This window comes from Ipomoea nil, unplaced genomic scaffold (genome assembly GCF_001879475.1).
Source record: "Ipomoea nil cultivar Tokyo-kokei standard unplaced genomic scaffold, Asagao_1.1 scaffold1572, whole genome shotgun sequence".
NCBI lineage: Eukaryota > Viridiplantae > Streptophyta > Magnoliopsida > Solanales > Convolvulaceae > Ipomoea > Ipomoea nil.
In genome coordinates, this window is record NW_017618000.1 from 193,756 (window position 1) to 208,658 (window position 14,903).

At 37.1% G+C, this 14,903-nt stretch overlaps 1 protein-coding gene across 3 annotated transcripts; it reads left to right on the forward strand.

Moving 5' to 3' along the window:
* The first annotated feature begins 4,972 nt into the window (after window positions 1–4,972).
* On the forward strand, window positions 4,973–14,893 carry LOC109190169 (probable alpha-mannosidase At5g13980). Of its 3 annotated transcripts, none has more exons than XM_019340621.1 (30): window positions 4,978–5,597; window positions 5,706–5,789; window positions 5,936–6,024; window positions 6,307–6,481; window positions 6,694–6,813; window positions 6,937–7,020; window positions 7,108–7,179; window positions 7,286–7,399; window positions 7,560–7,660; window positions 7,785–7,878; window positions 8,402–8,569; window positions 8,657–8,746; window positions 9,517–9,582; window positions 9,694–9,750; window positions 10,300–10,519; window positions 10,615–10,754; window positions 11,361–11,441; window positions 11,549–11,608; window positions 11,697–11,768; window positions 12,132–12,179; window positions 12,300–12,419; window positions 12,499–12,564; window positions 12,772–12,884; window positions 13,028–13,112; window positions 13,500–13,610; window positions 13,711–13,806; window positions 13,917–13,964; window positions 14,255–14,323; window positions 14,422–14,633; window positions 14,733–14,893. In XM_019340621.1, exons 1-30 carry the CDS (start codon window positions 5,394–5,396, stop codon window positions 14,758–14,760), a joined length of 3,087 nt encoding a protein of 1,028 aa, XP_019196166.1. In that variant the 5' UTR covers window positions 4,978–5,393; the 3' UTR covers window positions 14,761–14,893. The 3 variants fall into 3 exon arrangements, with proteins under 3 accessions (XP_019196168.1, XP_019196166.1, XP_019196167.1); XM_019340622.1 differs by having other exon boundaries at window positions 10,618–10,754; XM_019340623.1 differs by lacking the exons at window positions 13,500–13,610; window positions 13,711–13,806; window positions 13,917–13,964; ... (1 more) ...; window positions 14,422–14,633; window positions 14,733–14,893 and adding an exon at window positions 13,360–13,434 and having other exon boundaries at window positions 4,973–5,597; window positions 13,028–13,144.
* The last annotated feature ends 10 nt before the right edge of the window (window positions 14,894–14,903 follow it).

Here is a 14,903-nt window from a genome sequence, read left to right on the forward strand (position 1 = left end):
CCACATAATCGTTAAGAACACCATAATTATCAAGAATCTCCCGATATCAAGATCACCCATGGAATTATCCCATCAATCATCAATAATAACATCACAAATCATCAATACACAATAATATGGGGAAATCCTACGGGGGAAATCATAGCTATGAAAATAGGTTTTGTTGAGACATGGGTTACCTCTTAGCCTTAAATAATTCCTTGGCTATGAAGGGTCTTAAATATACATACATACTGATTTTAAAAGAGTTTTAGGGCATGAATATAAACCTTTCAAATATAGATACATAGTTCTGAATGTATAAAACATAGGTTTGGGTGTAAGTGATAGAGGGGTAATAACTCAATCTTATACTCGCATGTAGTCATGCTATCTCACTCTTCAATGCAATTTGAGTAATATATAAATGGTGCACTTAAGTAAAACTTTCATCATTTCATGATACAACACCAAAGTTACCACATACTTAATATTCATAATGTATTTTGAATGCTACTAGCTCTATTACAATGTAGTATACTTTCTCAACCTACTGAAACACAAAGAACCAATAACGCCTCCACTGAGGCTCAAACTCACAATCTTCCAAATGGAAGTCCAACCCGTGTACCATTAGACCACATAGTCCTGGTTAATATTCATAATGTAATGTATCCCAAATCACACTTAGTAAAATCGTAATTCATGCTTTGGTTGAAAAATGGATTTTTTATTCACATACCACTTATGCAATTTCACATAACCAACATTAAATTCCCGAGCCACACGGGCCCACGAGTCTCACAACGGAGCGGAACCACATTAACAGAGCCAAAAGGGGCCCTGTACAGTGGCTCGTAGCCTCCAGGACTATGCAGCAGGATTGGGCAGTCTTGCATCTATGTCCTACGGCACTATGAATCGGAGTGGCAAGACTCGAGGAATCTGCCACTCCGGCCTACTCTTCACACAGGACTAGCCGGCAGGACTAGCTAGTCCTGCAGCGTAGTCCTGCCGCACGAAGAACTGGGCGAGGCAGTGCCTCTGCCGGCATTCAACATTCAACCGCAAACATGCCATAAATTCACAACATTATCATAGCATCACAACAACAATATACAACATTATAAGCATCAAATAACATACATTTCATTATTCTAAATACCCAAAATATATATACACACATAAATAACTATCTCGCATAACTTAGGGCAAAATAATAGATTTGGGCATCCATGGGTTATACGTTGAGATTGCTAGCTCCTAGTATGAATCCCTCCTCCCTTCTTCAACTAGGACCACTTCCTTCACCTCCTATCAACCCCCAAACAAGAATATAGACAACAAACAACATACACACATACACAAACATACACATAGCAGTAGAGAAATGGGTAGGAGAAAATGGAAGAAGAAGATAATGGATGGAAGCATGAAGAAGAAAGGAAGAGAAGAGAATGCTCACAATGATGCCTTCTTGGTATGAAAATTTCTCTGGAGAGTTTTGTGAGGAGGAACATGGAGGGATTGAACATTAGGCAAGGGAATAGTGTAGTATTTATAGGTGGGGTTCAAAACCCTAGGGCTGATTTGTTCACATGGCTAGGAAGGGCAATTTGGTCCTTTCGCGATTTAAAATCTCGGGTTATAATTTTGTGTCAAAAGTTGGATCAAGTTTGGATATAAATGTGATATAAATTTTTAGAAAGAGATTGGGTTCATTTTGAAGCCAAATTTTGAATCAAAACTAGTTTATCAGTTTTTTAAGTCTGTCTTAGATAGACTTTTGGGTCAAGATTTTGATAAATAAATATATACTTTAAATAAGGTTTTCAAAACCATAAATAATTATATAATTACTTTATATTAACTCATTTAAAATAAGGAATTTAAAATAAAAATAATTTTGTGCATTTGGTAAAACCATCGTTGGAATAAAATGATAGAAATAATTATATCTTGGAATTTGATAAAATATGAGTTTTGAAGAAAATATTTTGGGGCGTCACACAAAGAAATTAAATGATTTGAGGGGTCTAAACTCCTAAGCTTGGTATCATCAAAATCTAATTACAAAATGTTCTTAGCAGTGTCTAATCCATGCACTGCTAAGAGCCCAATGACTTAAAGCCTTCTCATATGAGGCAATGGAGCATCCAAAATTGAGACAGATTAACAACCGGCTGATGGCTCCTCCACACATCATGGACATTGTTCCAGAGACTGATATTCCAACAGAGCAAGCATCACAACCTTCATCTCAAGTTGCATTGACCCAAAATCATACCAACCAGTCTATAGCACAAGTACTCAAGTAGAGTATTTCTGAACTAAACAAGGTAATTGAAATCCTGGTGAGGAGACGCAACATTGACATGAAACTTCTTGAGGAGCTTACCTTGAAGCAGGCATTTGAGGAAAGAAACTCCCAGTAGCAAGACAATCAACTCCCTGCTGCCACTGATTTTGATTGATCTTCAGTTACACCGTGCTTGGCCCATCTATGAAATCTTGTGGCTACAGATTCACAAGTTTCTGGCACTGAGGGGGAGCACCAAAAAATCTAATCCTTGTTACTTCTGGTTACTATTACTGGTTAGTGGTTACTATTGCGCTAAACTACCTTTACTAGTTCTTTGTTATTTGTGCTGGTTACTTCTGGTTACTTGAAAATGGCTTGAAATCCTGGACTTGATGTAGCACCAAATACAATATGCTTTTACATTTCTTTTGTTATTAGTATGTCTTTTGGTTGTTCAAAGTTCACATAGGTTCTGATATTTTAATAAGTATTTTTGTGAACTTTGGACTTTAGAGTGTCTTTGGCGTTGAAGTTTGAATCAAAATTAAAGTCAGTATGTTTTTCTCTAAGCATATTTTGCCTTTTAGGCTTACCTTTTTTGAACAACTACATTGCCATAAACTCAAACAAAGGGTGGGGGGATTGTTAATAAAATATATCATTGAGAAAAAGTGTTGTTACAAAAGCAAAATATCCTTTGATCCTCCGTGTTGTTTTGATTTATGGAACAATTCAGTAGTTCAATATCTAGTTCAATAATCATATCTAAAATTGTATTAAAATTAGATTGAGTCTATACTAATAACTCAAAGACATAGTTCAGAGATCAAACGTTTACCGAAAGATGAAGATTGAAGACCAGGAGTGAACAACTTGAGTAGTCAAATTTAAAAGGAAGTCCAAGACAGGTAGTTTGTTAGAGCTAAATCCGGAAGATCAACTATAAATGCCATGTGTTCTCCTACAGAATGGATTGATGATTTCCAAGATTTGCACAACAAAATCCAGAGTTCTAATCAGGGCATATTCATGAAGCATAAATGGAGAAACTTGATGAATTCACAATTCATGTCAAGTTGAATTTGACGCTTGAAGATTACAGGCTGACAAACCACAATTGTACACTCGGGAAAGCTACAGTTCAGGGGGAGTCTCAACTTGGAAGATCGGGAGATCTTACACCAACTCTTCAAGAAGCTTCGACGCGATTGGAAGACTAAGGATCAGCTGTGGAGTTCGAACTGCTTCGCTCAAAATCAATTGTTTGGTAAACTCTTTTGATTGATTATGAATGAAGAGTTGGACAAACCTTATTGTGGTGCCCCCCCTAGATGTAGGAATGTCTATTCCGAACTGGGTTACCAAACTTGCCTTGTTCTTGTGCATGTTTACTTATCGCTTTCTTACAATTTTCTTTATTAACACTCCTTTGCACTACGTTTAGAACTAGTTCATCAGTTATATATCGACAACTCTGTTGCATGTCTTATAAGTTGGGTATTAACGCATAAGTTTAAATTAACTTACCCCTTGCGTAAAACTTCAGTATCTAATAGGAAGGAAGAGTTACATGCTTTGGTTTACGCAGACAGACATCTTAGATGTTGTTGGATATTTTGATGCGGACTTCGCTGGCGGTGTTTATTCTCGAAAATCAACTTCAGGGTGCATATTTATCATAGCCGGCGGGGCTATCTCGTGGAGAAGTATTAAACAGTCCTTAATAACTACTTATACCATAGAAGTCAAGTTCATTTCCTATTTCGAGGCTACTTCAGAAGGTGTGTGGCTCAAGAATTTCATCTCTGGGTTTAGAGTTATGGACTCTATATCTAAGTGATTCGCTCTAACAAGTATAGTGGTATTTGGAACAAAAAATAAATGAATTTTGTTTTTGATCGTCCTAAGGGATTGGGGGTTTGGCTAGCGAAAGAAGATCTAGACACAAGCTCTGAACAATTTATGGAAGCTAAGCAAGTAATAACAGGAGTGAGGCAGCTTAAACATAAGAATATAAATTGTGGAATGAAAATAATGATAAAAGACTAGGGATTGGAACGGGTGTTATTGGTTTGATGCCATGGATCAATGGCTTGAGGGTTAGAAACTTCACCATCAGGTTTAAGACTACCAACTCTAAATTGGTTGAGTAACACGCCACTCTCGTGATCTAATGTTAGACTAATTTGGTAAACGGAAGTTGTCCCACTCTCGTAACGCTACCAATTCTCCTCATTAAGCTCAAATAGTTTGGACCTTCAACACTGCCTTCTCAGCTACCGACTACCCGTCGCCCCAGTCGCCCAACCAGTGGTCTCGACCGGACAACTTACTCGGCCCGTCTGACTAGATACCCTACTTGGGGTATGGGGTATCCAACAGAACTAAAATTACTAATTAAATACATTCACCTTTTGATATGATTAAGTATCTAATTAAGCCCAGAGCTAGTTGAAGTGATTAGATTAATCAACTTTAGTCTTGCAATTTTATCTCCTCAAACAGTTTTATACACGGAATCTTGAGAGCTCATATTAATTCAGTGGTACGGAAAATCTTATCTCAATTAATTCTTCTTTTTTAAGAAAGGAAGAAAAGTATCTAATCAGTAACCACGCCCAAAAGGCCGTAGATCTTTATTAGCAGCTTTTCCTTTAACTAAAATGAAAAATGTGAATAAAGCAAAAGGTGCGACGTGTACATTGTTGTACTGCTCCATGGATAATCGCGTACTCGTGTCACTCTAGTCTACTCACTCCCCACTATATGTTCAGGTTCCTTGTCTGCATTCAAGTGAATCGCGCTCATCTTCACATTTCCATAGACGAACACTCTCCCTATTAAGTAAAGCTATAAAGAAACTTAAAATAATCAATCCAAATATCATTTCCACAATCATTTGCGATCTTATCAACAATCCGGTAAAACCCACACATCGAGAAAGCGACCCGCTGTTTGTTGAGACCTCTTTTGGAAGTGAAGGAAGAGTGGAATTTGTATGTGACATCAACGCCTGCAATGATTCTTGATTTTGTTCTTTAGTGTTTAGTGTCTCTCTATATATATTCTGGGTGTTTGATCGATTGTCAAGATTGGGTGTCATCTGCAACCCATGGCGAAGGTTGAATTTTGGTTCTTGTCGTTGACTCTTGCGGTGGGTGTGTTGTGTGCGGAGTCGAAGTACGTAGTGTACGATACTTCGGCCGCCATTGTTCCCGGGAAGCTCAATGTTCATTTGGTTCCTCACACTCACGATGATGTTGGTTGGTTGAAGACTGTTGACCAGTACTATGTTGGCTCCAATAATTCAATCCAGGTGCTCAGCTTAAAACCTTGTATACCCTTTATTATTGTGAAAGATTCTTTTTTTTTTTTTTTGGGACTTGTGATAAATGAATTGGATTCCTTAATTTAATTTATGTAGGGAGCTTGTGTGCAAAATGTATTGGATTCCTTGATTCCGGCATTGTTAGCTGATAAAAACAGGAAATTTATCTATGTTGAACAGGCAAGTACATTTTTTCTATTTGTACTGGTTTTGTTCTTGCTAATATATATATATATATATGTATGCTGTGTATGTACATTTTGTGGTTATAGAAAACTGATGTAATCTAGCTCTTTGTGCTTTATATTATTATTATTATTGTGCAGGCATTTTTCCAGAGGTGGTGGAGGAACCAAAGTCCGGCAATGCAGAGTACAGTCCGGGGGCTAGTCAATTCGGGTCAACTTGAGTTCATGTATCTGTTATTCTGATCATATTACTTCTTAACCGAATTGTTTGCTGCCTTTTTGGACACAAATTTGTATTATAATTTGAAGCAATAACTTGGGGTGGGGGTGTTATGTGTAAGGAGGAAATGAGCCGGAACGTTTAGAATAATCATTAGTTTTGTTTTGCTTAACTATATATATATATATATATATATATGATTGATATGACTAAAAAATGTTGTTCTCTGATTGTAAATTGTAATGCTACTATTCTTTTTGATTATCAACTACGGGTTCTTTGCCTGCAGAAATGGGGGTTGGTGCATGCATGATGAAGCTGCTACACATTATATTGATATGATAGATCAGACAACCTTAGGACACCAGTATATCAAACAGCAGTTCAATGTTACCCCACGAATTGGCTGGCAAATTGATCCGTTTGGGCACTCTGCAGTTCAGGCATATCTTTTGGGTGCTGAGGTGTCATTACTCTCATCTATGTTTGAATTACAAGACTTGTCTACTAATCTAACTCACAGTTGCACTCGATTCGAAACCCATAAATGAATGAGTTTCTTGAATGCTGTTTGGTTGAAAGAAGATAAAACCTCGAGTTTATTAATTCATTAGTATTGGAACCTTTCCTCATATGAACCACAGTAACCAATCAAACTCACTTTTTGGCCTGTTAGGTTGGATTTGACTCTCTTTATTTTGGGCGAATTGACTACCAAGACAGAGCAAAGCGGAAAGGTGAGAAGAGTCTTGAGGTTGTCTGGAGGGCTTCTAAAAGTTTGGGCACATCCTCACAGGTATAGTTTTTTTTTTTTGTTGTGAATTTGTAATTGATATTACATTAGACTAGGTAGTAATTTCTACTCTGCTATTAAAGTTTTTTGTTTGGTTTTACCTCTTTTGTGCTTCTCATTCTTCAGATTTTTGCTGGTGCATTTCCTGAGAATTACGAGCCTCCAAGTGGTTTCTATTTTGAAGTCAACGACGATTCTCCCGTTGTTCAGGTAAATGGTTAAAAGAATTGTACACCAGGCTCTTCATCTTTTGCTTGCTTTAGATAATGATGGTATCTTTCTTTTGCCAACCCGAAGGACGATACCGATCTGTTTGATTACAATGTCCCAGAGCGTGTCAATGACTTTGTAGCTGCTGCATTGTCGCAGGTGAGATAGGATTTTTCATCTTATAGTATCCACTGCCAATTCATAAATTGTTAATTGCTCGCATTTTCTTAGGGATTAGAACTTATGTGGTAACTTTTATTTGCAGGCTAATATTACCCGCACGAATCATGTAATGTGGACCATGGGAACGGATTTCAAGTACCAGTATGCACACAGTTGGTTTCGGAACCTGGACAAACTCATTCATTATGTCAATCAAGTTGGTGCTCCCCATTATGTTAATGCTATTTTGGTCGTTTATTTTGGTCATAATCATTCATTTCTGCCATTTGACTGAACATATTGTGATTCCAGTAGTTTTAGATGAATTTACAGTTGTAGAAATTCTATTTGACAAAGGGCGTTATGTATTTTTGTAGGATGGCCGTGTGAATGCTTTGTACTCAACTCCATCGATCTACACTGATGCAAAATATGCTTCCGATCAGTCTTGGCCTCTTAAGACTGAGGACTATTTCCCGTGAGTCTGAAAGTTTTAAGATGTTGTAATGCAGACAGACTATTTAAGATTTATAGGCAATTTGGTATTTGGTAGATTTCACAAAAATTTCAAAGATTGATGAATAAATGTCTCTGTTAATCAGATACGCAGACCGTGAAAATGCTTACTGGACAGGATATTTCACAAGTAGGCCAACCATCAAAGGCTATGTCAGATTGATGAGTGCCTACTATTTGGTATGTCTTGCAACTCTTCATGTTTATTTGATAAGTAGCTACTGAATTCTCATTGAGTCTCTTTATATATATATATATATATATATATTGGTTCAAATGCGGACAGTGCTTTCCATGCGGTCGGTGCGGATTCACCATTAGGTATGCAAAAATGCACCACACAGCGTTTAGAAATGCACAATCCAAACAAATGCACCACACCTAGTGGTGCATTTCCGAACACTTTATGTTGCATTTATGCGTACCTAATGGTGATTGACCGCATGGGAACCTGACCCTATATATGTGTGTGTGTGTGCACACACACACGCACATTGATTATATGGCCCCCGGGGCATAGCTCAGTGGTGAAAGCCTGAGTGTGGCTGCGGGTGGCCAGCAAATGTCCGGGTTCAAACCCTACAAGCACTCAAATCACTGCACCACTGAGGCACATCCTCTAACAAGCTCCCCAGGCAGGGTGAAGTGAGGGGCACTTAGGTTTGGGGTTCAAACTTATATATATTGATTATATGCACTATAGGCGGCAAGGCAATTGGAATATTTTAAAGGGAGAAATAAGGTCGGGCCAACTACTGACTCACTTGCTGATGCTATGGGAATTGCTCAACATCATGATGCTGTTAGTGGTACAGAAAAACAACATGTAGCTAATGATTATGCAAAAAGGTTGTCCATAGGTTACACAGAGGTAAGATTCACTCTAATGTCTAAATACAACTTGCGGCTTGTCCACTTGCCAACAAGATGATGTATTTTAAGATAAGACTTCTTGCAGGCTGAAGATGTTGTTGCAAGTTCATTGGCTTGTGTGGTTGAAGCAAAATTGAAATCTGGATGCAAGAATCTGGAAACAAAGTTCAATCAGGCAAACCATCAGGAGCCTTTGTCTTTTAATATAGGGCGTATTTTCTCCAAATATCTAAGAGAGTATCATTGGCAATGCTTTTTATTTTTAGTTATATGCTGCATTTTATTTTATTCATTTCCATAATATTGAGTCTGTCTACTCCAGCTTGAGTTTGCTTTTTGTACACTGTCCTTAAACATTTAATGAACACGCAGTTTTTGTGGTACTTGTGTTCCCTCTAGCCTCTTCTTTCTGCAAAAACCAAGGTTGCAGAAGGCGCTAGGCGCTAATCGGGCGGTCGGGGGCGCCTAGAGCCTAGGTTGCTGCCTAGGCGGCCGAGTAAAATAATAATAATAATGATAAGGTGTAGCTGCCCTAAACCCTTAAAAAAAAATAAAAATAAAAAACTAGGGGTGAAATCCCCTCGGCCTAGGGGCGCCTAGTGCCTAGTCAGCACCTAGGCGGCCGCCTAGACCGATTTTTACAACACTGGCAAAAACATCCCTATATTTTGATGATCCCGAGGTTCATGCATATAAGCTGAAAGACATTTTTCAATACTGTCTTCTCTATTCTTGTTTCCAACTGTAAGGAGAGATATCTTACTTTTGAAGTTAATATGTGCTGTGGCTTTTGTTTGTTTTTTTATTTTTATTTTTATTTTTTCTTTTGAATACATGTCTTCCTGTATATAGAGCTAGATTGATTAAATTTTGTAATTTTCATTTTTTTTCCTTGTATTTTTTTGGTTTCTATTAGTAGTGACCGTTTCTCTCTTTTCATTTCAGTGCCCCCTTCTGAATATAAGTTATTGCCCTCCGACAGAAATTGATTTGTCTATTGGGAAAGAACTAGTAAGTAGTATGTACTGTTGGAACAGTTTTCAAGATTCATTACATTGTATCTGCTGGAATAATGAGAAGATTGCTGAAACCTATCTGTTACAACAATTTTGCTTTCTCTAGGTGATTGTTGTCTATAATCCTCTGGGATGGAAGAGAACAGATGTTGTGAGAATCCCGGTAAGTGTACCTTATGGATTCTCTGATATGATTTAATAATTTTTATATTTTTCAAATTATTTTACTATATACAGAGTTGCCTTTGATGCCTCGCACCAATTTCCTGTTAGTTGCTAGCAGAAAATCTGGCCCTGTTTGGTAAATGGATGTTAGCTGATAGCTGTTTTTAGCTGTTAGCTGATTGGGTTAATTAGAGGGTATAACTAGTTGATAATATTAGCTGATTGTAGAAAGGTGTTTGGTAAATTAGCTGTTAGCTGATAGCTATTTGGTATAATTTCTTTTCTTAAAAAGCTAATTGAAAAAGTTGCTTTGAGTAGCTTTTTGAATTTTAGCATTTTGGAGTACAAAAAGCTAATTAACCAAACACTTATATTCATTTTTAAACCAAGTCAAACAACTAATAGTGGTCAAATAAGCCAAAATTGGCCTATAGGCTAACTATTTTACCAAACAGGGCCAAAATCTTCTTGATGCGTACATTTCCTCGATTACCACCTTCAGTCCGTTATGGATTCCTCGTATGACAAACTGGAATATATGATGCAGGTGACCAGTGAAAATGTTAATGTTTGGGATTCCACTGGAAAAGAAGTTGAATCACAGGTTTTTCCAGTAGTAGATGCCTCAATATCCATGAGGAAAGACTATGCTAAAGCCTATGTCGGCAAATCTCCAAACACAGCCCCCTTATACTGGCTTGCATTTACCGCAACTCCTCCTCCTCTAGGTTTTACCACATATACAGTCACCCGTAGTGGACAGAAAGGTTAGCTGCTAACCTGCATATCTACTCTTTTATATATCAACGGTATACATGGTTCATTAATGTTTCCCGATGGATTACGAACTGTATTTTTTTAGCAGCTGCTACAGTGAAGCAGACAGTACTTGGGTCCAGGACGAGTCAAAATGATGATATAGTAGCAGGGCCTGGCAACTTGAAACTTCTATTTTCTGGAAATGACGGAAGACTTGCTAAATTTGTTAATAGCCAAAGCAAGGTATATAGTTAATTCAATAATTCGTCAGATTTATTTAGAGGGACTAAAAATGTCATTTCTCCTTAATTTTTATACTCAAGAATTCTTTGTTAAATGATAGCAAAAGCTGACGCTCCTTGCATATCTGATCCCCTTCCAATTCACCTGCACTCACTTTCTTTCGTAACATCATTACTTCCTCATTATCATGTAAGATTGGACTTGGGCTATAATGCACATGGGTCAAACCACACTAAAAGATTGAATCCAATCAATTAGCTAGTCTAACCCATAGCCTATAAACACATATGTTCTCTTTTATTTTATCAATGTCGGACTCTTACCACTCCCCTCGAGTGGACTACCGGGCCATTTTGAATCTAATTGGTTTGACCACTTGAAATTGGATGCCACCAATACCACGGGTAGACAACCGGGTGAACACAAAGTGGACCGAACAGGCTCTGATACCATGTTGAATGATGAGAATAAAAGGGATTTATCGTATTGTCTGTCTAAAACTATACAGAGATCTACTATTTATACAAGTATTATGGGCCCATACACATCCAAAAGTTAATCATGCCCACATTATGTTCATTAAACGTTTCTTTATTTTCATTGCAGATTAGTGCTGCTGTAGAACAATCCTACATTTATTATTCTGCTGATGACGGGAGTAAGGATAAGGATAGAGATCACTATCAGGTGATACTCTCTTCAAACATTTGTTATTGATATTTTATGTAGTTTCGTTAATTCAATTGTTTCCAGTTTACTATATATGTTATTGTAAGAACTATTTACTTCTGAAGGCTTCTGGAGCATATATATTTCGTCCAAATGGTTCGTTTGCCATCAACTCTGAAGGAAAGGTAAGAGAGACATTTTGAAGGTACGGGCGTCTTTCCTATGCTCATGTAAAAAACTTATCAATTAAGATGCTGGGTGTTAACATATTAGGTCCCCCTTAAAGTTTTGCGTGGGCCCCTTTATGATGAAGTTCATCAGACGATAAGTTCATGGATATACCAGGTAAATATACCATTCCATAGTAATTGCAACTTTTAACTCCTCTTCAAGATTTGTTTTTCTAGTGTTTTTATGCTATAAAATTATTTAAATGTAAAAACAAAGATAAGATAACGCAGAATTTTTTATTGATGTGAATTTCCAAGTGATTTTGCAACTAAAGTTGATGGAGTAAAACACCATCTCCCTCCTCGGACCCATAAAAAGTGCGAGCATGTGACTTTGTTTGTATAAACGTATAATTACCCAGAAAACTCCAGTAGGAATATTTTCTCGTTCTAGTATTTCATCTTTTCCGGTGCCATCAGAAATTTGTATTTCCTTAAAATGTTTTGCTAAGCAGTCATGGCTAAAATACATGGGCAGGTTACTAGAGTTTACAAGGAAAGAGAGCATGCCGAAGTTGAGTTTACTGTAAGTCAATTTAATTTAGTTTTAGCCATGTTATCTGCAAACGTATCGATCGGTGATTAGGAGGATGGAGAAAATGCTGAAATTTCAAGTAATACTTACATAAGAAATTCTGGATTTCAGATTGGCCCAATACCTATTGATGATGGAATAGGGAAAGAGGTTGTGACTCAGATTACAACTGAAATAAAAAGTAACAAGACATTTTACACTGATTCTAATGGGCGTGACTTCCTTGAAAGGGTGCGTCACTTTCTTTTTTCTATTATTATTATTTTCTTATTGTTCACATGAGAGTATGAGAACGTATGTAATGTTGCAGATTCGGAATTACAGAACTGATTGGGACCTTCAAGTGAATCAACCAGTTGCGGGAAATTATTATCCTGTATGTTTTTTATTATGGATGTAACATCTTCTTTACGTGCATATTTTAGTATTTAGACAATCTGACTAGCTTATACTTCACTCTATTGTCATTTTGTTCGCTGCTTATTACATAAAGTTTGAGGCGGCTTCTCTAGTTCAAAATCCAGAATGTGTTGTTTTCATGAGAACTCTATCTGCTCCACCTTATATAATCACATTCTTTCAGATTAATCTCGGGACATACATAAAAGATAGCAACACAGAGCTCTCAATCTTAGTCGATAGGTCTGTGGGAGGATCGAGCCTTGTTGATGGGCAATTGGAGCTGATGCTTCACAGGTAGATTTGCCGTGTCCCTTTCTAGCTAATCTAATATTTGCGTTTTTTTTCCCTCCCCGACTTTTCTTTCAATTTCCCACTTTACACTACGAAACCATTTCTATTATATGTACTATTTCACAAGTTCAATTTAATCTATATAGGAGATTGCTTCATGATGATGGTAGAGGTGTTGGTGAAGCACTAAATGAAACAGTATGCGTTACAGACAAATGTGCAGGGTTAACTGTAAGCGAATTTGCAGCTCTCGTTTTTATATTAATTTTTGTTATGGAATATATATTATATATTTGATATATAGAATCTCTATATATTAGGCCGTTTAGGAGTTTAGGTAAGTAGGACATATGGAAACTTGTTTCCTATACGTAGTCTTCTAGTACCTATTTATAAGGTTTTGTATTCTCTATTCTAATGATAGTTTGAGACAATATATGACAGCACATTAGAAAAACTCTCTCCTCACTTTCGTAACAATTTTGAACTTTAACTATGTATTTTAATCGCCATTAAAAGCCGTAAATACAGTTAATATTCTCAAATTTGCTAACTTTACTGGATTCAAGCATATAATGCAGCATCTACCTCTGTTTGCTTACGTAATGGTTCTTTTAGGTACAAGGAAAGTACTATGTAAGAATTGATCCAATCGGAGAGGGAGCTAAGTGGCGTCGATCTTTTGGACAGGAGATATATTCCCCGTTTCTTTTAGCCTTTGCCGAGCAGGTTACGTTGTGGGAAGGCCTCAATGATATTTTCCCTTAATACGAGATATCTTACAAAAGTTTTGTTCTCACGATATTTCCCTTGAAACGAGGATTTGCAGGATATAAATGAAGGGATGAAGTTTCAAATTCCTACATTTACAGGGATAGACCCTTCCTACAGTCTTCCTGATAATGTTGCAATTATCACACTACAGGTACCCCTTCATCTCCCTGCAAATGATATAAATATGCTTCAAATACTAAGTAGAAATTCGAAATTACAATTCCTTCCCCTCATTGCCCGCTACACCTTTGAAAATTGCAGGAGCTTGAAGACAAGAGTGTGCTCGTTCGGTTGGCACATTTATACGAGGTTTTTCCCGTTCCCAATATATTCATGCACTTTTACCCCCAATCGTTGCATTATGGTGCCATTAGATCTTCGATTTCCTTAGCTAGAGCCTAGACCAATTATTCTCTCCAAACATGAATGTTATTCTCCTGAAATTGGCCATCGTAATTTCAAGAATAGAATAAGATTTGGCCATGATGGTCACAACTCACAAATTAAAGCTTTAGATTTCGTTCATCAATTGGCCTAAGAACTATTGTTTGTGCACTTCTATATATAACTTTGGTTTTGTACTGTTGGTTTGATTATAGGTTGACGAGGACAAAGATCTATCAACTGTAACTAATGTAGAATTAAAGAAGCTGTTCCCAGGAAGGAAGGTGAGACAACATATACGTATATATCACCGGATCTCATTAGCATTTTGCATAAGATCACAATTAAACATCATATCCTTCTTCAAAATGTCCGTTTCCAGATTAAGAAAGTTAAAGAAATGAGTTTAAGCGCTAACCAAGAACGAGAAGAAATGGAAAAGAAAAGGCTAGTATGGAAAGCTGGAGGTTCTTCCAATGGACAAAAGGCATCAAGAGGTGGCCCCATAGATCCTGTTAAACTCATCGTGGAACTTGCCCCAATGGAAATTCGCACTTTTGTTATCGGATTCAGTTCCGAATTATCCATGAAAGTGTAAGACATCTTGCTACCACTTTTGTTTGTTATTGCAAGAACATATATGCTTCAATCTTGATATTGGACTGTTCTAATTTCAGCCTCTCGTTTATACAGGTTGAATTCACATTTCTTTCTGAAATAATTGCCCCCCGAGATGAGGGCACTGGACGACTTGACGGCTAACCTGTTTGTGTGATGAGTGTTTTTTAGTTGCTTGAACAATGTTTTCAGATCTCTTCCTCATCTTAAATAAGAAAGCCTTTGATTTTCTATGATGTTGGTTTT